At 35.6% G+C, this 24,520-nt stretch overlaps 3 protein-coding genes across 5 annotated transcripts in view; 2 read left to right on the top strand and 1 right to left on the bottom strand.

The window, feature by feature from the left end:
- Window positions 1-238: 238 nt before the first annotated feature.
- On the bottom strand, window positions 239-14,009 carry flcn (folliculin). Its single transcript, XM_073847509.1, has 12 exons — window positions 13,515-14,009; window positions 11,249-11,458; window positions 11,020-11,166; window positions 9,941-10,162; window positions 9,673-9,839; window positions 7,409-7,500; window positions 6,829-6,992; window positions 6,630-6,743; window positions 4,934-5,057; window positions 4,274-4,399; window positions 4,063-4,165; window positions 239-949 (listed from the first exon to the last, which is right to left on the bottom strand). The coding sequence occupies exons 2-12, from the start codon at window positions 11,456-11,458 to the stop codon at window positions 742-744; spliced, it is 1,677 nt and encodes a 558-aa protein (XP_073703610.1). The 5' UTR covers window positions 13,515-14,009; the 3' UTR covers window positions 239-741.
- A 483-nt stretch (window positions 14,010-14,492) lies between these two features.
- leng9 (leukocyte receptor cluster (LRC) member 9) lies at window positions 14,493-19,777 on the top strand. Of its 2 annotated transcripts, none has more exons than XM_073847014.1 (7): window positions 14,493-14,526; window positions 14,938-15,027; window positions 16,259-16,349; window positions 16,556-16,683; window positions 16,777-16,934; window positions 17,184-17,349; window positions 18,602-19,777. In XM_073847014.1, exons 2-7 carry the CDS (start codon window positions 14,961-14,963, stop codon window positions 19,582-19,584), a joined length of 1,593 nt encoding a protein of 530 aa, XP_073703115.1. In that variant the 5' UTR covers window positions 14,493-14,526; window positions 14,938-14,960; the 3' UTR covers window positions 19,585-19,777. The 2 variants fall into 2 exon arrangements, with proteins under 2 accessions (XP_073703115.1, XP_073703114.1); XM_073847013.1 differs by lacking the exon at window positions 14,493-14,526 and adding an exon at window positions 14,547-14,790.
- A 2,586-nt stretch (window positions 19,778-22,363) lies between these two features.
- ttyh1 (tweety family member 1) overlaps window positions 22,364-24,520 on the top strand; it is a 39,921-nt gene continuing 37,764 nt past the window's right edge. For both annotated transcript variants that reach the window (XM_073847476.1, XM_073847475.1), the window contains exon 1: window positions 22,364-23,078. The gene's annotated coding sequence lies outside the window, so the exon portion shown is untranslated. The remainder of the gene's footprint in view (window positions 23,079-24,520) is intronic.

The following is a 24,520-nucleotide window of genomic DNA, read 5'->3' as shown; positions in this document are numbered from 1 at the left end:
CATGTTTGCACAGTGTTTATTGCATGCTTTAAGTCTTGTAGCACTTTTTAAAAAGCTGTAAAAACTGTAATGGGTTTAAAGGGATTTCTACATAATCCAGAAACTCTCTCAGGGCAGCACTTACAGGCATAGTTTACTTAAAAATACCTACCAGATGATTCTAATAGCAGTCATTGCTATAATAAATTACAGTGCTTGATTAAAAAAAAAAACGTAAAACTTTGGTTTACAAGCAGCAGACAGTCTTTATTTAGCAGGTGTGAGATTAAAGTAAAAGCCATTTATTAAAAATAAGTTAAAATAAGGATAAATAAAATTGCTCATAAAATACAAATTCTCTCACAGACAAGTCAGATGGGGAAAAAAAACAGTGATGATGAATTATAACAGGCAAGCCTCAAACAGTATCATGTCAACTGATACTCTGCCGAGTTCCCATGAAGTCAGTGGACCATGTGCTCTATTAGACACATAGCAAAAAAGACAGAAAATGGACATGTCTAGTCATGACGGTAAAACAACATTCCATTTAAATGCAGATGTGTAAGTAAAAGTTTTTGAGGCTCCAATCACAATGATAGCTTTTACTTTCTCTCTGTACCATGCAGAAAAACACATTCTCAGGCCTGGCCCCCTTTTCCCGTAATTGACACACAGTCACACACACGCACCCACACATTCCTTTCATCTAACTCTGCCAATGAGTCCATTGTCCCCTTTCTCTCTCTCTCTCTTTCTCTCTTACTGGCTCAGAGTTCTCTCTCCAACTCTGACTGCTGTCATTAGATGGCTCTTGTAAAGCTTGCTGAGTCCTGTCATCCAAAACTTAAGAAGACGCACATTGTCCTCTTCCCCAGGCCCCGTGGCCCCCAGCAGGGCTAAAACCTTCTGAGTGTCCTCTTTACCTCTGCCATCCACCTTGGAGAACTTAAACAGCACTTTTACTTTGCTGTAACAGAAAGAACAAGAAGACCATGCGGTGAGAGGAAGTACAGAAGGTTAGCACAGAAACAATAAACAGACAAGAGGAAAACAGGACAAAGGAAATTGAGGAGAAGCAAATAAGTGATTAAGAAAGAGGAAAAAGAAGAATTACGGGAAACAGGGAAAATGTTTAACTTTATGACTTCTACATGACTTTTCTAAACTGTCTTAAATAAATATAATAGCACATTACAGAAATTCAGTGTATTTTGCTGTCTCATTACAGTAGATTTTTCATGTCTTAAAAGCTAATAAAATTATACATAATTTTAACACAATCTATTACATTTATGTTCAATTCATTGTAGTACATACTACGTCTAAATCATTTTAACTACCAAAAATGTATTATTTATCTGTGTGCCTTCACTTTAAAAATGCTGGGATATTTTTTTTTTAACTTAAATGCTGGGTTCAACCTGCTGGGTCATTTTATTGGGTTGTTTTTAATATTTTTACCCAGGTGCTGGGTAGTTTTTCTGTAACTAAGCTGATGGGTCATATTAATGGGTTATTAAATATTGGGCTATATTTTCTATCCAATGCTGAGTTACAATCTGCCGAGTTACAATCAGAGCTCGGGATTTTTGATTCCTCTAACGTTACAAGAGAAAGCGGTCCACAGCGACGCTAATTTAGGACTTCTATGGTGCCAGCGAATTTGAACTTGCAAAATGCAGTTTAAATGGAGCTTCAAAGAGCTCTAAACGATCCCAGACGAGGAAGAAAGGTCTTAACTTGCGAAACAATCGATTATTTTCTGAAAAAATTGACAATTTATATACTTTTTAACCTCAAACTCTCGTGAACTCTGTGTTTTCCTGTTTATGACAGTTAGGGTATGTTGAAAAACTCCCATCTCATTTTCTCCTCCAACTTCAAAATCATCCTACATCACTGTTTTACATTTTTTTTTTTTTTTTGTAAAGAGTGTTTGACCTGTTCACTTTGTAAACACTGTGTCTGTACTTCTCTAGAGATGTAGGACGATTTTGAAGTTGGAGGAGAAAATGAGATGGGAGTTTTTAGACATACCCTAACTGTCTTGAACTGGAATACACAGAGTTCACGCAGAGCTAGACAAGACTAGCGTTTGAGGTTAAAAAGTATATAAATTGTAATTTTTTTTTAGAAAATAACTGATCATTTTGCTAGATAAGACCCTTCTTCCTTGGCTGGGATCGTTTAGAGTCCTTTAAAGCTGCATTTTACAAGTTCAAACTCGGGGGCACCACAGAAGTCCATTATATGAAGAGAAATCCTGAAATGTTTTCCTCGAAAACAGGATTTCTTCATGACTGACATCTCGGATGATAAGGGGGTGAGTACAGTACCTGTACATTTTTGTTCTGGAAATGAACTACTCCTTTAATTGAATTTGATGTTAAAATATGTTCTCTAATCTCAGTACTGTTTGTCTATGGGCAGGTTATGGAGTCAGTCAAGGCATCTTTCAGCTACGAGTGAAACGTGAGGTTCATAGTTCCCGCGGCAAACAGAAGCCCATCACCAGCTTAGATTTCACCGACATAAGAATTAGCACTATTTTGGTGAAAAGTGATTACGGAGAATGGTTGAATACACTTAATTTAAAATGCTACTTTTTAAACTTAAAGTTTTTTTATTCCTAAAATGCTTGTTAAACGAGTTTAAATGTGTGTAATACTGTAAACTATGTTTTATTCACCCTAATAAATTCAATTTGTCTTATATTTTTGTCCATGGGTGTTTTGCTTAATAATAAATGTTCATCTTTTGTTTATTGCTGTTGCCTCTATTATTCTGTGTGATTTTTAATTTCTAGCCAATTTTAAGCCAGCAATATATTCTTTTTTAAACAATAGTTGACTTAAAACAACCCAGCATGTTGGGTAAAAACATTTAACCCAACCAGCTTGGTCAAAATAGCCCAACATGTGTTCTGTTTAATATTTACCCAGCGCTGGGTTGTCAAATAAGTAACCCAAGTTGGGTTGTTTTTAACCCAGCATTTTATTGAGTGTAATGTCGCAAATGTTTAACAGTGCTGCAAAAATGGCTGTAGTCATGTACAATAAACTGGAATAGAAAATAAAACAGTTCATATAATATTTTGTTTAACTTTCTAAGGGTTGATGGTCAGCATTTTCTGAAGGTTGAGAAAGAACATTAAAATGACTTTTTTAAATTACTTCTAATTAAAATGACTTGATGTTTTAAAGTTTTGGGTCCTATTTTGTACCTAAAAAAAGAAACTAATACTTTTATTCAGCAAGGAAAGTTTTGGGTCCTATTTTGTACCTAAAAAAAGGAAACTAATACTTTTATTCAGCAAGGATGTTGTAAAGAATTAGTTCACTTCCAGAATAAAAAAATTCCTGAAAATCTGAGGTGTTTATGTCTGTCTTTCTTCAGCTGAATTTTTTTTTTTTTTATAAGAAAAACATTCCAGGAACTACATTTTAAACTACATTTTTCCTCCAGATAGTAGACTTAAATGGAGATCAAAGCCATTTAAAAAACGTCACATTGGAAAGGTCACGTGTGACGTAGGTGGAACTACCGACCCAGTGTTTAAAAAGCGAATGTGTCAAACGCTCTTTACAAAAAAGGGGTAAAACAACAATGTCGGATGATTTTGAAGTTGGAGGACAAACTGAGATGGGTTTTTTCTCCCTACCCTACCTTTTTGAACCGAAATACACAGTTGAAGAACTAACCATGCTTGACCTTTCCAATGTGTTTACTTAATACGTAAAGACGCAGAGCTAGTGCAAGACAAGCATTTGTGGTTAAAAATTATATACATTTAGATTGTTTTTAGATATTGTTCCGCTACACAAGACGCTTATTCCTTGGGCTGGAATTGTGTAGAGCCCTTTGAAGCTGCACTGAAACTGCAATTTGGACCTTCAACCCATTGGCCACCATTGAAGTCCACTATATGGAGAAAAATCCTGGAATTTTTTTTTGCTCAAAGACCTAATATCTTTTCACAGTGTTTATTCTGGAAGTGAACAGTGAAAAGTATCAAGACACATATGTTACAAAAGATTTCTATTTAAGATTTTCTATTCAAAAGATAAAATGCAAAGTTACTTCATCCACTCTTCCTTCAGGCATAGTAAGCAGAGGGAGACCACCTCCACGGACAAATTCTCATTAGAAAGAGCCACTTCGATCTTATTCAACAGAGTTGGACCTGAGAGAAAGACAAACCATGAGAAAGGCACATTACTGTACAATGTGTTTGAATAGCAACATAAATCTCCAACAGACTATACTACAGAGTTTAGTTTTCATGCGTTACCTTTATCTGTTGGTTGTGTGTTTGCACTGCTAATGTTGAACTGGTAAAGTGAGAGAATGTCATCATCCGAAACGGGATTTACACAACTGCGCTCAACATTAAGTACATCCACCAGCACGGAAAACTCTGGAAGATAGATTGAGAAAGGGAGAAGGAGAAGGGTTAGACTATGTATATACACAATGAGCACTGAACTTTAGGATGAACCTGACACTGAGTTATGAAACAATTTCACTGTTTAGAAAGAAAACAGCCACACAGAAGTTGTGAAATAGCATGTAAATCACATTCTGACAACGAACACCCTAAAACACTTTGAGGCCTCTGTTAAATCTATGTGTGTTTGTCTCTTCATGTTATAAAAACAATATGTTCCTTTTAAATGCTGAATAGAGATTATAAGAGCAATGCTGTCATTTCTAAGTGTGACTGATTGAGTGTTAATGTTTGTATATGTTTGACCCGAAGCGATCTTCGTTACAACAGCACCACAAGGATAGGATCAGAATACAATAGGTTTATGGGTTCAGATGCCTCAGGGTTCGGATCTTATGAATTCCTTTATAATGTGGTGTAGACATATGTTTTCTGAAAGTTAAATTACCTAGCTCTGTCAAGCAAAAATACACAAAATATGGTTTGCAGTGAAATAAAAGATACCTGAAGAGCTAACATGGGCTGGGATTGGTACATCTGGGCTAAGGCCAAGAAAGTTGCATCGATATGCTTCCTCATAGTGAGGACTGTATGGAACAGATCGGACACATCCAACTGGAAGCAAAGCCTGTGAAATGGACAGAAATCAGGATCAGAATTGAATTAGCAAGACTTTCAGCACTACCAATCTAAATATAGTTGCATGCAAAAGTTTGGGAACTCCTTGCAGAATCTGTGAAAATGTGAATAATTTTAACAAAATGAGAGAGATCATATGTATGTTATTTTTATTTAGTACTGTCCTGAGTTAGATATTTTACATAAAAGATGTTTACATATAATCCACAAGACCAAAACATTGCTGAAATTATTAAAATAACCCCTTCAAAAGTTTTTAATACTGTATGTGGTTACCTGGATGATCTACGACTGTTTTTTTTTTGTGATGGTATACATCTTTTGTATATTTAAACTCTTTCCAGCAGTGACTGTATGGTTTTGAGATCCATTTTTTCACACTGAGGACATTTAAGGGACTCAAACACAACTATTAAAAAAGGTTCAAACACGATTCATTAAGAGCAGGGGGTGAAAACATTTTTGAATTTGCAGATCGAGGTAAATTGTACTTAATTTGTCTTCCGGGAAACATGCAAGTATGTTCTTTTGCTTCCGAAAGGCAGTACTAAATGGACAAAAATTATATTTCAACAAAATAAGAAATATTTGGACACCTTCATCCTGTTCAAAAGTTTTCACCCCCAGCTCTTAATGCATCGTGTTCCTATCTGGAGCATCACTAAATGTTTGATATTTGTGTTTGAATAATTGTGTTTGAGTCCCTCAATTGTACTTAGTGTGAAAAGATGGATCTCAAAATCAGACAGTCACTGCTGGAAAGGGTTCAAATACGCAAAATATGCTGGAAAACTACAGAATCTGTTTTTCTGAAGAATAGTATTAAGAACCAAGGGTTCCCAAACTTTTGAAAATTGTTATTTTAATCATTTCAGCTTTAGTCTTATGGACTATATGTAAACATCCTTTATGTAAAATATCCTAATCTGGACAGTACTAAATATAATGTCTCTTATTTAGCTCAAATTATTTATATTTTCACAGATTCTGCGAAGAGTTCCCAAACTTTCGCATGCATTAGAGACATACACTCATTCTTTATTACTACTATTTTTCACATTTTGGAATAACAGTATCGTCAAAACTAAATAGAAAAAAGAAAGACTAACACAGAAGAGGAGAAATTATTGAATGAAGTCATTCAATTTCGAAAGATTTTTGTTTTCATTGCACACGAAAAGTACTCAAATAGCTTCATAACATTATGGTTGAATCACGGATGTGACATGGACTATTTAAACATTGTCCTTACTACCTTTCTGGGCCTCGAACGTGTCAGTTGTGTTGCTGTCTATGCAGGGTCAGAATGCTCTCGGATTTTATCAAAATATCTTCTAAATGTCTAAAATGTCTTCTAAATATGAACGAAGGTCTTGTGGGAGTAATTAATGACAGAACTTAATCAAATTCTTCTGAAGATGAGGAGAAACAAATTCCGTCAAGTTTGTCCAAACTTTTGATTGGTAGTTTGTAACATCTAACATAGATGTGCTTTTACGGTGTAGATCCGTATCACTTAAAAGTATGGTGGAAATATTGTATGCTTAGGTATTTAGCTGACCTTTAGTACATTGAAAGCTGACTGGATAAGACCAGGGTCTGCACCCCTCCATATGACTTGATTTCCCATGAGAACATGCCATGCCAGCTGTCGGAAATCAGTGGAACCCAGGACCTGTCATTAATCAGACATAGCATTGTTAAACGTATATTTTTTAAAACAAAATCTGAAGTTTGTAACAGTGTAAACATTTATTTACCTGTCTTAAATGTCTCAGTGATTTGAACTTTGGCCCAAGGATATCCTCTTGTCCTCCATCATCAAAATGAAAATCTTTGGGCTGCACATTCTCTGACTGGCTGGGCTGTGGGTTAGACCCGCCCCCTTCAGCACCATCCCAGGCACTCATCTCTTCCTCTTGCTCTGTGAGTAAAATTATATATAATGTTGCTGTGAACTTTCATTCTGAACTCTACAATATAATATTATAGCATAACCACTGATTATAGCAAGTTAGTGTTATAATTTTGATAATAATAGATAAACAAAGTTGAAAAAACTCTGAAGAGCTGTTTGTCTGTGAGTGTCAGGAGCAGCACGTTGTGAAATGAAAATGTAGGTCAGACACCCAGTTAAACAGTTGAAAAATCAATTTGTTAGCAGACACACTAATTAAAATATTCCTACGAAATCAATAGCATCTCATGACAAAAAAAAAATCTGTTTGGCTTGTTCAATCTGGTTGTGTTTAGAAACTAATATTTTATCACAGTTTTAACACAAAATCTAAATCTTAATGTTTTTTATTATTATTATTTTACTCGATGCATTCATTTTACCAGTTTGTCTTTCAATGAGAACGAGTGTGTCTTCTGTGGGTGCCCCCTCTAAAAGCTTCTCTGTCAACCGACTGCCACAAGCTTTCAGCAACCTAAAATAAAGATAATTGACAAAGTAAGAGAAAGTATAATGACTTTATAAAAAGTCGCTAGGCCTATACAATATGTGTGGTTGAGTTAGAGTTTGCCAAGAAAAGTATCACTATTATTACTGCTCTGCTAAGACAAAGTCACAATTATGATATATAAAGTTTGCAATTGTGAGATATACAGTTTGAAATGGTAAGATATAAATCTAAGTTATGAGAAACAGTCACAGTTTTGATGAATAAAGTTGCAGTTGTGAGATATAAAGTCACAATTGCAAGATTAAAGTCATAATATGAGTTATAAAGTTATATCATTGAGAAAAATAAATGCATACACAATTGTTTCAAGGTCACAACAATGCACAATTGCAATGCAAATATGAATGAAGTGACAATTCTAAGAAATAATGTGAGATATAAAGTTGCAACTGAAACAAAGTTGCACTTGTGAGATATATGCATTATAAATGCATTATAAAATCACATTTATTAGAAATAAAGTCACAATTGTGAGATATAGTCATAATAATGATAAATAAAGTCACCAGTGTGAGATATAAAGTCGCGATTGTTAGATAAAGTCACAGTATGTGTTATAAAATTATAATATGCATTATAAAATCACATTTACAAGAAATAAAGTCACAATTGTGAAATATAGTTTCAATTACAAGAAAAAGTTGTCACTCTGAGATATAGTCGGGATTGTGAGATAAAGTCACAGTATACGTTATAAAGTCACATTTACAAGAAATAATGCCACAATTGTGAAACATAGTCATAATTATGAGAAATGAAGTAATCACTGTGAGATATATAGTTGCTATTGTGAGATAAAATTACAGTAAGTTATAAAATTATAATATGCATTATAAAGTTAAGTTTATTAGAAATAAAGTCACAGTTGTGAGATAGTCACAATTATGAGAAAAAAAGTTGCCACTGTGAAATAAAGTCAGCACTGTGAGATATAAAGTTGTGATTGTGAGACAGTTATAAAATTAATATAGTCACATTTATAAGAAATAAAGTCGCAATTGTGAGATATTATGAGAAATAAAGTCGCCACTTTGAAATATAGAGTTAGGATTGTGAGATAAGTTATAAAATTATAATATGCATTATAAAGTCACATTTATTACAAATTAAGTCACAACTGTGAGATATTGTCATAACAATAAGAAATAAAGTCACAATTGTGAGATATAAAGTCCCTACTGTGAGATAAAGTCACAGTATAACTTATACAATTATAATATACAATATATAATATATAATACAAGTCACATTTATAAGAAATTCAAAATAAAGTCACAGTTGTGAGATATAAAGTCAAAATTATGATAAATAAAGTCACCAGTGTGAGATATAAAGTTGCGATTATGAGATTAAGTCACAGTAAATTATAAAATTATAATATGCATTATAAAGTCACATTTATGAGAAAAAAGTCGCAATTGTGAGATATAGTCACAGTAAGTTATAAAATTGTAATATTCATAATAAAGGCAAATTTACAAGAAATAAAGTCGCAACTGTGAGATATAGTCACAATTATGAGAAATAAAGTTGCCATTGTATGACAAAATCACAGTAAGTTGTAAAAATTAAAATGTGCATTATAAAGTAACATTTATTAGAAATAAAGTCACAGTTGTGAGATATAGTCATGATGATTATGAAAAATAAAGTCACACTTAGAATATAAAGTCACAATTACGAGAAATAAATTTGACGCTTTGAGGTATAAAATTGCGATTTTGAGATAAAATTACAGTAAGTTATAAAATGATAATATACATTATAAAATTACATTATGAGAAATAGTCGCAATTGTGAGATATAGTCATAATTATGAGAAATAAAGTCACCACTGTAAGATTTAAAATTGTGCTTGTACGATAAAGTCACAGTATGAGTTATAAAATGATAATATACATTATAAAGTCACATTTATAGGAAATAAAGTCACAATTGCGAGATATAGTCATGATTATGAAAAATAAAGTCACACTTAGAATATAAAGTCACAATTATGAGAAATAAGGACACAAACGTGAAATAACAAGTCGCAGTTATTAGAAATAAAGTCACACTGTGAGATATAAAGTCACAATATGAGTTTAAAAAGTCAAAAATGATCAGAATACTGCTTGTTTACTGTGTTTTACATACCAGCTGAATGAGGAGTGCAGACTGGCCCAAAGGTTGGGGTGCTGGGTAAGGGATGTGAGTGAGCGGGCTGCATTGCCACTGCGCTGGTGAGGGAACACAGCCGGAGAGAAGGCGCTGTTCATACGCACAGCCCTCTGAGGACACACACACTGCTCACTGTCAAACACCTGCAAGGCAACAAACAGGGTAAACTATTGTATTTTCAACACCACAAGGAACTCATCACTTCAAGAGGCATTCTGTCAATAAAGGTGCTGCAGTCCAGTACCTTGAGTGCTGTGTTCTGTAGACTCTGAATGGTTAGCCGCAGATGGCGCAACAGGAATGGCCAGGAGTTGATGAGGTAGATCCTGTCCATAGCTACCACGACAATGCTGTACCAGCGCTGGAAGCCCCTCGCCAGGCTGTCTTTGATAAAAAACGTATGAGAAAAAACAAATCCGTGCTGTTCATCTCCAAAAAAGATGGGCCCCTCTCGACCAGGACAAACCTGCAAGAGCAGATAACATGTTTGTCACATAAATGCATTAACATTAAAGGAACACTCCACTTTTTTGGGAATTAGGCTCATTCTCCAACTCCCCCCGAGTTAATAAGTTGAGTTTTACTGTTTTGAAATCCATTCAGCCGTTCTTCTGTTCTGGCGATATCACTTTTAGCATAGCTTAGCATAGATCATTGAATCCTATTAGACCTATAGCCTCATGTTCAAAAATGACCAACGAGTTTCAATATTTGTCCTATTTAAAACTTGACTCTTCTGTAGTTATATCGTGTACTAAATCCGGCAGAAATTGCAAAGCTTCTATGCTGATAAGATTAGGGACTACACTCCCATTCAGGTGTAATAGTCAAGGAACATGGCTGAAGCAGGCGCAGTAATATCACGCAGCACATGTGGAAATGCTAACCTAGCTGGGAACTAATTTCAGGCGCTGTGTGATATTACTGCGCCTGCTTCAGCCATGTTTACGGCAGCAAACTTCCTTGACTATTACGCCGGAATGGGAGTGTAGTTCCTAATCTTATCGGCCTAGAAATTCGCAGCTTTACATTTTCCGCTGGTATTAGTACACAATATAACTACAGAAGAGTCAAGTTTTAAACAGGACAAATATCGAAACTCGTTGGTCATTTTTGAACGTGATGCTATTGGTCTAATAGGATTCAATGATCTATGCTAAGCTATGCTAAAAGTGATATCGCTAGAACAGGAGAACGGCTGAATGGATTTCAAAAAAGTTAAAACTCAGCTTATTAACTCGGGGGGAGTTGGAGAATGAGCCTATTTCCAAAAAAAGTGGAGTGTTCCTTTAATTCAATGATGCAAACATAATGCATACATACCTCGCAGCTGAGGCTGCGCACACATGCCTGTCGCACCACACTGAAAAGTTGTGGCTGGCGTGGATGTTGGTGGCTCAAATAGCGGATTCCCGTCTCACTGTCAATACTCACAAAGCCCGGATGAGACGCAGGTAGGGAGCGACAGCCCTGGAGAGAGAAAAACACATTAGATAAGACATTTTGGATTTTGGATTTAAACAGAAATTTGGGATATTACTTTCTCACTTACTTCACACATGTCAGCTCTCTGTGTGGCAGAGCTGTTAGCTCTCATGGTGAGCCCTTCACCCTCTCTGTCCGCCTCTCGATCCCTGTCACCAGGAATGGCTGAACCAGGCTGCTGAGGAGACGGGGATGGAGGGTGGACGGCCTCTGTACAGAATAGCGTCCGCGGGCCATGGAGTTCACAGAAGTGGCAAAGGGCAACTAAAGCGTTCATCTGAAAGTAAATAAAACGAATATGCAATTTTATTATAGATTTTTTACATTTCAAAGTAATGAGGGTGAGTTTTAAAAAATAGTTAATCATATAATGTATAATAATAAACAAATTTATGGGAGACTAGAGTTGACTAGAGTTGGCAGTAATTATTACTTGTATAAACTAGAGGAAAAAGCTTTAAAAAAACACACACATTTAAAGGAGTAGTTCACTTTCAGAACAAAAATGTACAGATAATGTACTCACCCCCTTGTCATCCAAGATGTCCACGTCTTTCTTTCTTTAGTAGTAAAGAAATTATGTTTTTGAGGAAAACATTTCAGGATTTCTCTCCAGAAAAATAGGGGTTTAAAACTGTACCTTTAGGAGTACAACAGCTTGTCGCCAGAGCAGTACCTTTAAAAGGACATCTTTGTACCTTTTTTTTACCCCTATAGGGTACATATTAGTACCTTAGAATAGTAATATGTACCCTTTAGGTACTAATATGTACCTATTAGGGGTAAAAAAGGTACAAAGATGTCCTTTTAAGGGTACTGCTCCAGCGACAAGCTGTTGTACCCCAAAAGGTACAATTTTAAACCTATATTTTTCTGTGTGTATGGTGCCACCACGTTTGAAATTCCAAAATGCAGTTTAAATGCAGCTTCAAAGGGCTCTAAACGATCCCGGCCGAGGAAGAAGGTTCTCATCTAGCAAAACGATCAGTTATTTTCTAAAAACATTTACAATTTATATACTGTTTAATCTCTACACAGAGTTCACACAAAGCTGGACAAAATGAGCATTTAGGTTAAAAAGTATATAAATTGCAATTTCTTTTGAAAATAGCCAATCGTTTTGCTAGATAAGATCCTTCTTTCCTCGGCTGTGATCGTTTAGAGCCATTTGAAGCTGCATTTTGGAAGTTCAAACTCGGGGGCACCATAGAAGTCCATTATATGGAGAGAAATCTTGAAATGTTTTCCTCAAAAAACAATTTCTGTCCGACTGAAGAAAGAAAGACATGAACATCTTGGATGACAAGGGGCTGAGTACATTATCTGTAAATTTTTGTTCTGAAAGTGAACTATTCCTTAAAGTGTTCTCTATCTTCAGTGCTGGGTAGATTACTTACAAACTGTAGTCTGTTACTGATTCCAATTTACATGACAAAAATTGTAGTTACTAACTTACTCCATTACAATACACATTTTAGGCAATATAATCAGACTACGTTTTGATTACTTTTGATCTAACTCGTTTATCAAATTGATTTAAATGGGAAAATATTGTACCATTTCAATGTAAAAATACAAAAGAAAAAAAGAAAAATTAAGCATGAAGAGCATTAAACATCATACTACATCAAAGTTTCCCAAACTGGGGTTTGCGAGTTTAATAACAAGCTAATAATTCGTTAAATGATAAAAATGATACCGGTTTATTTGCCTGCATGTCATGTGCATAATATATAATCGAGTAATCAATAAAAAAGTGACTAGTATTTTAAAATATAATATAACCTAATTACAAGTACTTCATTTTTCAGATCTGATTATGTAATCCAGGGGCCAGTTGTTCAAAAGTAATCTGATCGGGGTTTTGTCCATCAGATTGGATCAAATCTTGAAAATGGATTCAAAAGAAAAAAAGGATTCTGAATTCAGATTTGATCACGAAATCCAATCTTGGTTTTGATATGGATTAAATCCTCAGTTTGTGTTGTTCAAAACGTTTAAGTAAGACTCAGATACTTTTGATCCAAAAAAAAAAAGGAAGAAGGGTAGATTTCAGGAACACAAATGTAATAAAATTGGTCCAAAAAATACAAAATTTTAACATGTAATATATCCCCAAATCCCTAAACAACTGTCAATATCAAACAAAAATATTATACTTAATTTTTATTTTTATCACAGATTGTAAACTACCAAGAAATGCAAAACTAGCATTCAAAACATTGGCATTTTCCCCATCTCATATATATTATGTTAATATCTTAACCAGTAGTATGTTGCCTTAAATTTAAATACAAAAGGAAATTAGATATACAAAAACACAATATCCTTACCTTTATTAGCTGGGTACAGCTAAAGCGCCGACTGGTACTGACAGTAGACTATAAATAATCAGACATTGCAATGGAGGATTGACAATAGGAGCTATCTACAGGTTCTGCTGCTTGGCTTTCAATGTTGCTAACAATGAATGTAACGTACTTTTAGTTAGCATAAATGGTATACTATCCTCACCGATGTGGTTTACTAAATCGTCACTGAAATACGACCGTAATTATTATTTTTATTTTGTTTACATTATTAGATCCATCCTCTTCAGTCTTTCGTATGTGTCATGTGATAGGGAAGTCACGCGCTTAGATCACAACAACGTGTGCGTGACTCACACAGCTGCGCTTGTCTCTCACACACTGAATAGCCATCGGTACCGTCCGTCCACGAATATGCTTTTGTTGTTGTTGTTGTAGTTACATTTTGATACCATGCATATGTTTGCTATTTTGAGTGATTTAGTTGATTTGGGCTCTTCCGTAATCCGGTGAATGCTTTTCAGTGCTCCCCAATCCATAAATGAAGCTACGTATCGAATCTTTTGTATGATTCAAACGAACCGGTTCAAATGAATCGCTCACGAATCACAAAGAATCGGTGCAAGCCAAAAGCCTTTCTCAGGCGAAATATGCAAATTAATTTGAGTTCACTGTAAATGCAAATTAAATGTAATGTTTAATGAGCGGAATCATGGCTTTAATAGACTGAACTGAGACACATTGAATTACAATAAAATACAATGTACTGGTATGTATTGTAATGTACAATAAAATATATTACTTATAAAACCTCTAACTGTAATATACAGCAATATGTGCCATGGCTTTAATGGAAAATGGAGCATGTGATATGCTTGGACATACGTAAAGATATTGAACCGGACTGTTTGAAAGAACCGATTCGCCGAAATGAGTCGGAAATTTAGAATGCTTTTGCCGAAAACTACAAAACCCAGAGCCTCAAGACTTAAAACCGGAAGTGGCCTTTGTGAACATTGCCCTAGCAGCACAGCAAGTATGTTTGATAATAATAAACACATATATTAAATATATATATACAGTAAATGTTACCACCAATATAAACAGAGTATGTTCAAAAGATTACTTATTGAGTTTCACTGTTTCATTAGTGTGTGTAATGTATTTGGTTAGCAATCATTCGCGCGGTTTGTAGGCTAACTATGAGTCACTTGAACCAGATGATGTCATCTTGTATATGTTAACGTTGACACTAACCAGTCCACTTCGAAGCTAGTTGTCTGGTTCATTGTGAGTTGAGGTAGGCCAGTTCATGCTCTCTCGTATTATGTCATAATATGTTTTACATAATAGTTTTTGTCTTGACGACTACAGTACAGTATAGCACAAAGACTGTGGTTAAGTTGCTTTCTAAATGACTCTAAATGTAACATTATTTGTTTCAAAGAAGCTCTGTTGAAGCTGTCAAATATGGCATGTGAGGAAGAGAGAAGTCCGGAAAACCTGACAGAGGATTCCGTGGGAGAAATCGACATAGGTAAGATCTACCTGACATTTATTTACACTTAAATCAGTTACATTGTCATCGATAAATTAAGTATATAAAAAATACAAAAAGCTGTATTTTAATTCTAAAGGTTATTCTTCACAGCGTATGAGTTGTAGTGCTAGTAAATTATTCGTTTTTTTTTTTTTTTTTTTTGTCATTTCGTAATTTCAAGTAGTTTGGAAAACATTAATATAAGCTGAAATTTACAAAAATGGTCTACTTAAACTTTTTGGTCACCGCCTTTAACAAATAATGTAGAGGTGGAGGCTATAATGCAAATGACCTGAAGATGGCAGTGACAAGCCTTTTCATATAATTATCCATATTTTCTAGCCAAGTATGGGTTCTTTTTGTACAAAATTGCTGTAGGCTTACTGTAAGTGCAGGGTAGAGAATATAAAATTCACAAAGAGAGGTCTGCTTCCACACCACTCTTCCTAGTACGAGCACTTACAAGCTATTGTGCTATTTTCAGTTAAAACCTCCTGGTCCAAAAGCTTCCAAAAGGGACATTTGTGCTATTTTGAGGCACCCAAATTGTCATTTATTGTTACATGAGTATTTAGGCAAGATTTTTTTTAATGTTTGAAAGAGGTCCCTATGCTCAAAAGTATAGTGAAATTAATTGTGAAATATTATTACAATTTAAAATAATGGATTTCTATTTGAATATATTTTAAAAGGTAATTAATTCCTGTCATGCAAAGCTTACTTTTCCGCAGCCATTACTCCAGTCTTCAGTGTCATATGTTTCTTCAAAAATCGTTCTAATATGCCGATTTGCTGCTTATTACATTTCTTATTTTTAATTTTGTGCTGTTTAATATATTTATAGAAAACATGATACATTTCTTCAGGATTCTTTGATGAATAGAAGGTTCTAAAGATCAGCAAATCCTACCTACCTCAAATATTGAACAGCATATGTTTGCTTATTATGTCACAACAGGTGTGTAAATGTGTAGGTGGTGGGTGGAGTTGAAACATGCTACACCAAACAGATATTTGACTCAGATGTTTATTTTTATCCTTTGTAAACACCCTGTTTTGAATACCACCATTTACATCCTCACATACCACTACATCACATCTACCTTAACTAATCTCAGATAGCCTAACGTTTATTGTCCGAGTAGTTATAGATTAACTTTCTCTTGTGTTATCAGTCAGTGCATGAATGCAATTATATTACTACTTCTTCCCTTTCCCTTTCTGCTAGATGAGATGAAACAAGAAACTAGCCAAAACATTTGCCAGCACTTCCTTTTGGGCAGATGTCATTTTGGAGACAGATGTCGACTGTCTCACAGGTCTGTTTGTCCCCCAGGATGGTGCAAACTCAACCATCGAACTAACCTCATGCTAGACATGTTTTATTATCGGGATATTTTCGTTTCAACAGCAGTTGGCACAGTGTCTTGTAGTTGCTGTGAAAGATGTTAAATTTGTTAGATCTTGGGACTATGCATTGAAGCTTTGTGGATAAATAATGCATTGCTCTTTCCTGACTTCACAGTGTGCTTGACGTGCCCCAAGCCACACACTCAGAGGAAGATGATACAGCCGTCACAGAAAAGCAGCGCAAGACCCGAATCAGAAAAAAGACAAATGCAGAAAAGCAGCATATAAGAAATGAGAAAGAAGGTGTGATTATAGATTTTTAATGATGAAATGCAGAGGCACTGTACCATCTAGATTTATTCTTTAGGTTTACAAATAGTTGCCTTTATGTCCCAGGCTCTAAGAAGAAGCCACGTATGCGTACCGCCGATGATGTCATTTCCAGAATTATATGGGACTCCTCAGTGGACCCAGCTGATTTTATAGTCGGTCACCTGGATCGTTTCCTTGGGGTGCTGGAACGCCCGTTCTCTGACTTCTCATGGGACACTCAGGTGTGTTACATCAGCACTAATATGGTTCATTACCTTATTTTCAATTCAGTTCAATTCAAGTTTATTTTTTATAGCGCTTTTCACGATACAAATCGTTGCAAAGCAGCTGTACAAAAATGTAGGCTACTACAATATATTTAGTAGCTTACTAGTGGTGACTACTGTAAAGTCGATGTACATATGGTATAGATGTATGTTAAAATCAGTATATCTTGTATGGTCTTAAGCCTTAACACTTTTCTTCATTAGGTATGTGACTGTGACTTCTCTGAGGAGCTGGCTCTCCCTCGTCATAGGATTCAGTACTTCAGCTACAAAGGCCAGCGGATGTGGGATAGAGACAGTCGCACTGACAGGGTGTTTGGTTCAACAGGGCAGACTATTTTGCCCCCATTTGGTGGTGAGAATCAGCAAGGTGAGTGACAGTATTATTTTGACTGGAAACAGGTTGTTTATTGGAAATTGTTATTGTGTCATTGCCATAAAAGATTGTCCACAATAAAGAACAGGACGTATATTTCAAAATCTAGTTTAAAACACATGTGCCGAGTTATTAGTAATTAATAATTTTCTGGGGTTTTCTCAATGTGTTGGTTGGACGACGTGGATTTTTTTAGTCTCATCACTAATAAAATAAAATAGTAAAATAATAAAAGATACATTAAACTATTTAATAAGGTTTTCTTTTCAAGTATTTAATTCTTTTAATTAAGCTTTTGTTTTCAACATGATAGTTCACCCAAAAAAATTTAAATTTCCCCATGATTTACTCACCCTCAAGCCATCGTAGGTGTATATGACTTTCATCTTTTAGATGAATACAATCAGAGTTAATTTTTTAAAAAATGTCCTGGACCTTCCATGCATTTGTGCAATTGTGTAAGAAAAATATCCGTATTTAAAACTTCATAAACTGTAATCTTTAGCTTCCGAGTATGCAAGTAGACATAGCCTAAGCTCTGGTGAGAAGGGACAAATGCTGAAGTGCAGAGGAGACAGCAAAACAAAACACTGTTCACAAATTAGAATTACAAAATAAGGATTTGTAAAGAAAAATGTTGGAGGATTTTGATAAAAGCTAAGAGGAGACTAAGGTTTTCCTTTGCTGTAAACAAAACTTGGTTCTCGTGAGACTAGTATATTCTACACCAGAGATTACGCTACAACTACATTCCATGTCATCTGCTGAAATGCCACTCTCTCAGGAACATGCATTTGACAGTGGAAACTAGAGATTACAGTTCATAAAGTTTAAACTATGGATATTTTTCTTACAAAAATGCACTGATTCATTTCAAAAGGCCTTTATTAACCCCCCAGAGCCAGGTGGAGTACTTTTTATAATGGATAGATGCACTTTTTGGGCTTCAAAAGCTTGGAAGAGCCAGGACATTTTTAAATATAACTCTGATTGTATTTGTCTGAAAGAAGAAAGTCATATACACTTAGGATGGCTTGAGGGTGAGTAAATCATAGAGTAATTTTCGTTTTTGGGTGAACTATCCCTTTAAGACTTCATGACCCCAAAACATACAGTAAATGCAAATGAATTTTAATAAAATTAAAAAGGTACTTATGATAGAGGTATATGAGTTTTTAATTAAATTTAAATTTAATTAAATACTATTTGTCTTAATTTTAATGTATTGGAATTATTCAATTCTCAGACGATTTAACTGACACTGGAGGACTTGACGAGTCCACCAACAACGCAGATGTTTCAAATGACCAAGAGCAAGTGACTGAATTTTCTGACGAACAGGATGATGATGCAACTACAATTACAACAAACAAACAAGAGCTGGAAGATGCCATAGATCACTCATTTACCAAAAATACAAAAGATGATATTCCACTTCAGCAAAACAAATCTGCGCAAGAAGATAAAAACATGTCGGCTACTGAAGATTTGAATCATTTGACAAAGGGGCTATCCATCACTCCGAAAGAGAAACAGACCGAAATAGTGGTAGAATGGAAGGACAGCTGGGATGGAGAGAAAGGTACAGAAGCAGAGCCAGCATCATCCATACCACAAGAACCTCGGCCCAACCGTCCACCACCACGCAAAGCCACCCACTTCATCTGCTTCCGCGTCGACTCTCCCGCTGTTCTCCAGTCCTTCCAGCGCATTCAGAAAAAAGTTCTCTCCCACCTTCCACAGTCAGAGCCGGTGTGGGTGGACCCTGCAACTTTACACGTCACGCTTTGCTTACTTGTTCTGAAAGGCCCAGAGGAAGTCAGCGCTGCTGCTGAGCTCATGCGAACCACAATCGGGAACTCCTACAAACCTCCTATATCTGTGTCTTTCACCCCCAAATTAAGGCATTTTAATGGGACTGTACTCCATGTGACCCCACAACCCCTGTCAGATATCCAGAACCTGAATTCCCCTCTTCAAGAGGCCTTCAAGGACAAGGGCTGGCTTCACCGCCATTCCCGATGCCCGACGTACCATCTCACCCTGGCCAAATCACAAGAGTCCATGACTGAGAAGATGTTTGAAGGGATAGGAACTGTTAAACTGGCCAAAGATATAAACTTTGGCAAGCTAGAAGTAAATAAACTCTATCTTTGTGTGAACAGTCATACAAACACAGAGGACGGTTTCTATCAGGTTGTAAGTGCTGTACAATTTCCCAATGTGTAGTGCCTGGTTATGTATAATCTGAACTCAGAGATGAAGGTTAATTACTACATCAAATACTTTATGCATTTAAATAAAATTTTAATCATGTTTAATCAAAATTACTCACAATCCCTGATGTTTAGATACACAGGTATCCTAATAAATGACTGCTTATTAGGGACAAAGCACAGAAAGTGCGATGGCACCTTTTGTATCCGTTAGTGTCTTTATTCTTCTACTTCTTCTTCCTCTGTTGGCAGCCTATAGAACCGCTTGCGGCAAAGTTATGAAATTTGGCACACAAATAGAGGACAGTCTCAACATTACCATTAGCAAATTTGCAGGCTTAAACTCTGTAGCGCCACTTGTCCAAAGTTTCACTCATGTTTATGCTAATAACTTTTAAACCATAAGGTCTAGAGGTCGCTATTTTTAATAGTTCGAAAAACTGCCTAAAAGTTTTGGAAAGTTATAATGAAATTTGCAAAAAATACGAATAATTTTAGAGTATATTAGCCTATTGTAATGAAACTGGATCATGTCGAAAACATAGATGGCAATTTTGCCATAGTTGGCTGAATATCCTGTCAGCTATTTTAATTTATGTTGAAAAATATTTTTTCGAACTCCTCCTAGAACGTTGGTCCAATTTTTACCAAATTTGACTCAGATTATCTTCAGACTATGCTGGAGTTATGGATTTCCTGTTGATATACGAAACGATTATCATTTAACACATCAACAAATTTGCTGGAATGAGGCTGTATTGTCACCACACACTGACCACTGCACAACTGTTTTGTAATTGTTGTGCCACTTATTGGTTAAAAGTAATTATACCATTCATTAACCAATAATAATGACATTTCCAAAAATGCTAATAACTTTTGATTGCACTAGCCTATTGTAATTAACTGGTCTCAAAATATTCCTTGGGTCATGCTGAGAACATAGATACCAATTTTGCCATTGTCGGCTGAACTTCCTACCCGCAATTTTGATTTATATTGAGAGCCTACTTTTTTTTAACTCGTCCTTGACCATTTGTCTAATTTTCACTAAAATCGAGACAGATCATCTTCAGACTGTGCTGACAAAAAGTGAAGAATTTTGTGTCAATCGACAAAACCGTTTTTGCACAGCAGCGCAAAAAAATTGAGGCATGATGCCAAATTGCATCAAAGGCTTTATCCCTGCGAAGCTTTGACATATTGACACCAAACTGTGTGTGCCATTGTCACCTCACACAGAACACACCACATCGATTTGATAACAGTGCCACCTATTGGTCAAAAGTGATAAGCAATTAAATCATATTTCTAGTAGTTGTATATGATTCTTCTGACTTTTTGACTGAAATCGTCTTAAAACGACTGCGTTTAGTCTGATGCTTGCTGTAATGCATGCTAATGCAGTGCTTGACCCCTTAATTGCTGCTTGCAGCTATATTTGTGTGTAATAGTTGCAAAGGCAATGAATTTTAACATTTTAAAAACATTTACAATCATTTATTTAGTATCTGTTGCAGTGAGAAACACTATTCTGTTTTTTATCTTTATATTCTTTTTTCAAAAACTGTTTTGCAACAGTGAAAGTTGTTTATATTTAGTCATCTTAAATGTACAGTAGTCATATGAACAGCTTTGACATTCAAATTTTACAAGATTTATTTTATACAAGATTTATTTTTGTACACATATAACAAGGCCTTCTTTTAGTGTAGGTTTGTATGTGGATTTGCTTATTCTCGCTTGGGTAAAGACATACAACATTCACCTTAAATGTACCTGGCAATTTTTTCACTTCCTGTTCAGTTATTCATTGTGGGATGTTGCTAAGTGACTCAGTACAAGGCAGTATTTTTGGATCACTTATCGAATTGGATGTAAGGGTGAGTGTGTAGGTTTTTTTATTGAAAATGGACTGCATATAAATAAGTAATTTACCATGTATTTCAGCTATGTTTTTATAGCACAAGCTCTCAATTATTCAACATCAAACAAACAACTCTGAACAGCTGTACATTCAGCCACAGGAATGTCTTGAGACCTATAAAATTAAATCAAAATAAATGACTCGTTTTACGAATATTTTTTTTCTTGCATGTCTGTGTGTTACAGTGAGCAAGGAAGTCTTGCATACATAACATCATTTTCTCTTTCCTTCTGGATACATGCACACTATACATATATGAATGCTTGTGCAGTCTCTTTCTCTCCATCCCTCCCTCCTGTGCTTCTCCATCTAGCACCCTTCCCCCATCCTCACTCGCTTTCTCTTTCAGTGACACAGAAAAACCAACACCACCCTCCCTCTCTCATGCATTCATATCCCCCCACCCCATACTCCCTTGGCACACAAATACCCATCTCTCCATCCCTCGCTCGTTCTGTTGTTTTCATTGTGTTTTTTTTAATCCCCCTATCTCGGTTAAACCTCCCGGGCCACCGAGAGTCTAGCATCCCTTCAGCCCTTTCTTTCACCACCCATCACCTACTTCATTTGTGGTTAAAGAGTGCATTAAATAATCACAATAAGCATTTATGGGAATTCCCTAAGATTTTAGAGCGAGACTGCACGGATTACATTTGGAAAACCTTCTGACGTGCCTTTTTTATTCTTTAAACCCTCCTGTATGTGGTTTTCTCACAATTAATCACCTTTCTTTCAATCTCTGTCATTATGTGTTGTCATGCACTCAGTCTAAATACAGTACATGTGTAAATCCCTCCATCCCTTTTTGTCTCTTGCACACAAACACCCACAGTGAGAGAGAAAGAGAGGGAGAGAAAGAGCGAGAGGGAGGGAGAGAGCCAAGTTCAGTCCTGATCATTGGGACCCTCAGGACCACACCAATTTTAATCTGTCATTCACTTATTTAAATTAGACTGTGATTTGTTTAAAATGAAACAATTAATATAAATGCACCGATTTGTATCCTAACAACACATAGCCTTTTTTATTAGCCATAGTTAGTGTATTAAACAAACACACTCCACTGGAAGGATTTCATTTGCCTTGGATGTTATGGATTTGCTATTTCTCCAGACTGAACATTTACTTTGTGTGGAAACGGCATCGACGACATAGTTGTGGATTTTTTAAAAAGCGAATCAGACTGTGAACAATTAATTTCGGAAGTTTTTCATTTTAATGACTCTAGGCGTCCTTTCGCGACTGTGAACGATGATTCAAGTTCTCAGCGGATTTCAAATAAATAGTGGAACTGACTGATAGTCGTCGGGATTTGAAGTCATCCTTCTCTTAAAACATCCCTCAGGGATTCTCGCCTCTCTCTGAAGACCTGTTTCCCATCATCCATCAGCGAGCACAAAGACCGGGCGCGTACTGGAACTGAAAATACTGTAGTTTTCTCCTCAATACAACCGATCTCATCACTCAGGATGCAAACCGTTTTAACGGTCAGCGGTCTCAGTAAACGCATCTAATCGCAAACAAATTCACACGAGCGTGAGAGACGTGGAAGCACCCACATTAAGCTGCTGCAAATTAAGGTGGGCAAACGTTTTAAATGTGCCATATGACATTTTTATAGCCTGCTGTGCGGTTCATTTGCCGTGTCAATTGGTCTGTGTGCTAAACGTATGACAGTTAATTCATTACGCGAGACCACTCAAACAAAAGGTCCTCGTAGCGTGTCCAAACGCTAACGTTAAGACAAAGCGCGGTGAGTATGGCTGGGTATGACTGCCGTAAACAAGTATGCAAGTCAGTCCGAGAGAATGAGATCGATTGGTCTCACACTGGGTCAACTCACACAAGTGCAATCTGCAATCAATTCTGTCCTATTTTGTTTCTAGTCATTCTGAGGGTTTTATCGATATCTATTAGTTAGCATCAGTTCTGTGGTGTGGGTGATTGTATATTTATAAATACCTTCATAATGAGCTCCTTTAGTCATTGACACTTATATAAATACAAACAATGGCCCCCAGTGACCTTTATGAACTTCTTTTGGACGCAAATTTTGAACTAAATCTGGTCTAAACAACAGCAGCACTGAAAAATGCCCTCACTCAAGCATATATGGCTCCATCAATGGTGTGATTTTAATATTGACTTTTATGCTATTCTGGAATTCTCAGATGTGTATAAAGTTTTGAGAGCAGTCGGGATATTATAATTTTTAATAACAGCCCTTTTAATTGCTAATGTTGTATGACTAACTATATCACACCCTCAGCATTTGGTCTTTCATTGGACAATGATTTCAGATTTATTACTTTCGCAGGGCATTTCAGGCTTTGAATATTAATATGTGACTCTAGACCACAAAACCAGGCAGAGTAATTTTTTTATTAAAATAGCAATTGACATTGAATAAATAAGCTTTACATTGATGTGTGATTGTTAGGATAGGACAATATTTGGCCGAGATACAACTATTAGAAAATCTGGAATCTGAGGGTGCAAAAAATCTAAATATTGAGAAAATCACTTTTAAAGTTGTTCATATAAAGTTCTTAGTAATGCATATTACTAATCAAAAATTAAGTTTTGATATATTTGTGGTAGAAAATTTACAAAACATCGTCATTGAACATGAGCTTTACTTAATATCCTAATGATTTTTGGCATTGAAAGAAAAATAGATCATTTTGATATATACAGTGTATTTTTGTCTATTGCTACAAACATACCTGTACTACTTAGGGTTTTGTGATCCAGGGTCATTGATACGTTATTAGTCATTATAATTAGAGGTTTATGTATTTACTGCAGTAATTTACAGTTTATTTATTTATTTTATGCTTAGTGACCAATGATCAGTGATCTTTATTATATCAAGCTGGTGAATCAACAACACAATGGTCCATATTCAGAATTTGGAAACCCTACTTCAGATGTTATTTAATTATTAAATTAAATATTAGAAGGAAATCTGACCATTTTAGGATACACATAATGATAAATCATTATCATACTCATGTCACTA

This window comes from Garra rufa, chromosome 9 (genome assembly GCF_049309525.1).
Source record: "Garra rufa chromosome 9, GarRuf1.0, whole genome shotgun sequence".
NCBI classification, from domain to species: Eukaryota; Metazoa; Chordata; class Actinopteri; order Cypriniformes; family Cyprinidae; genus Garra; species Garra rufa.
This window is presented reverse-complemented; position numbering and strand designations above follow the sequence as displayed.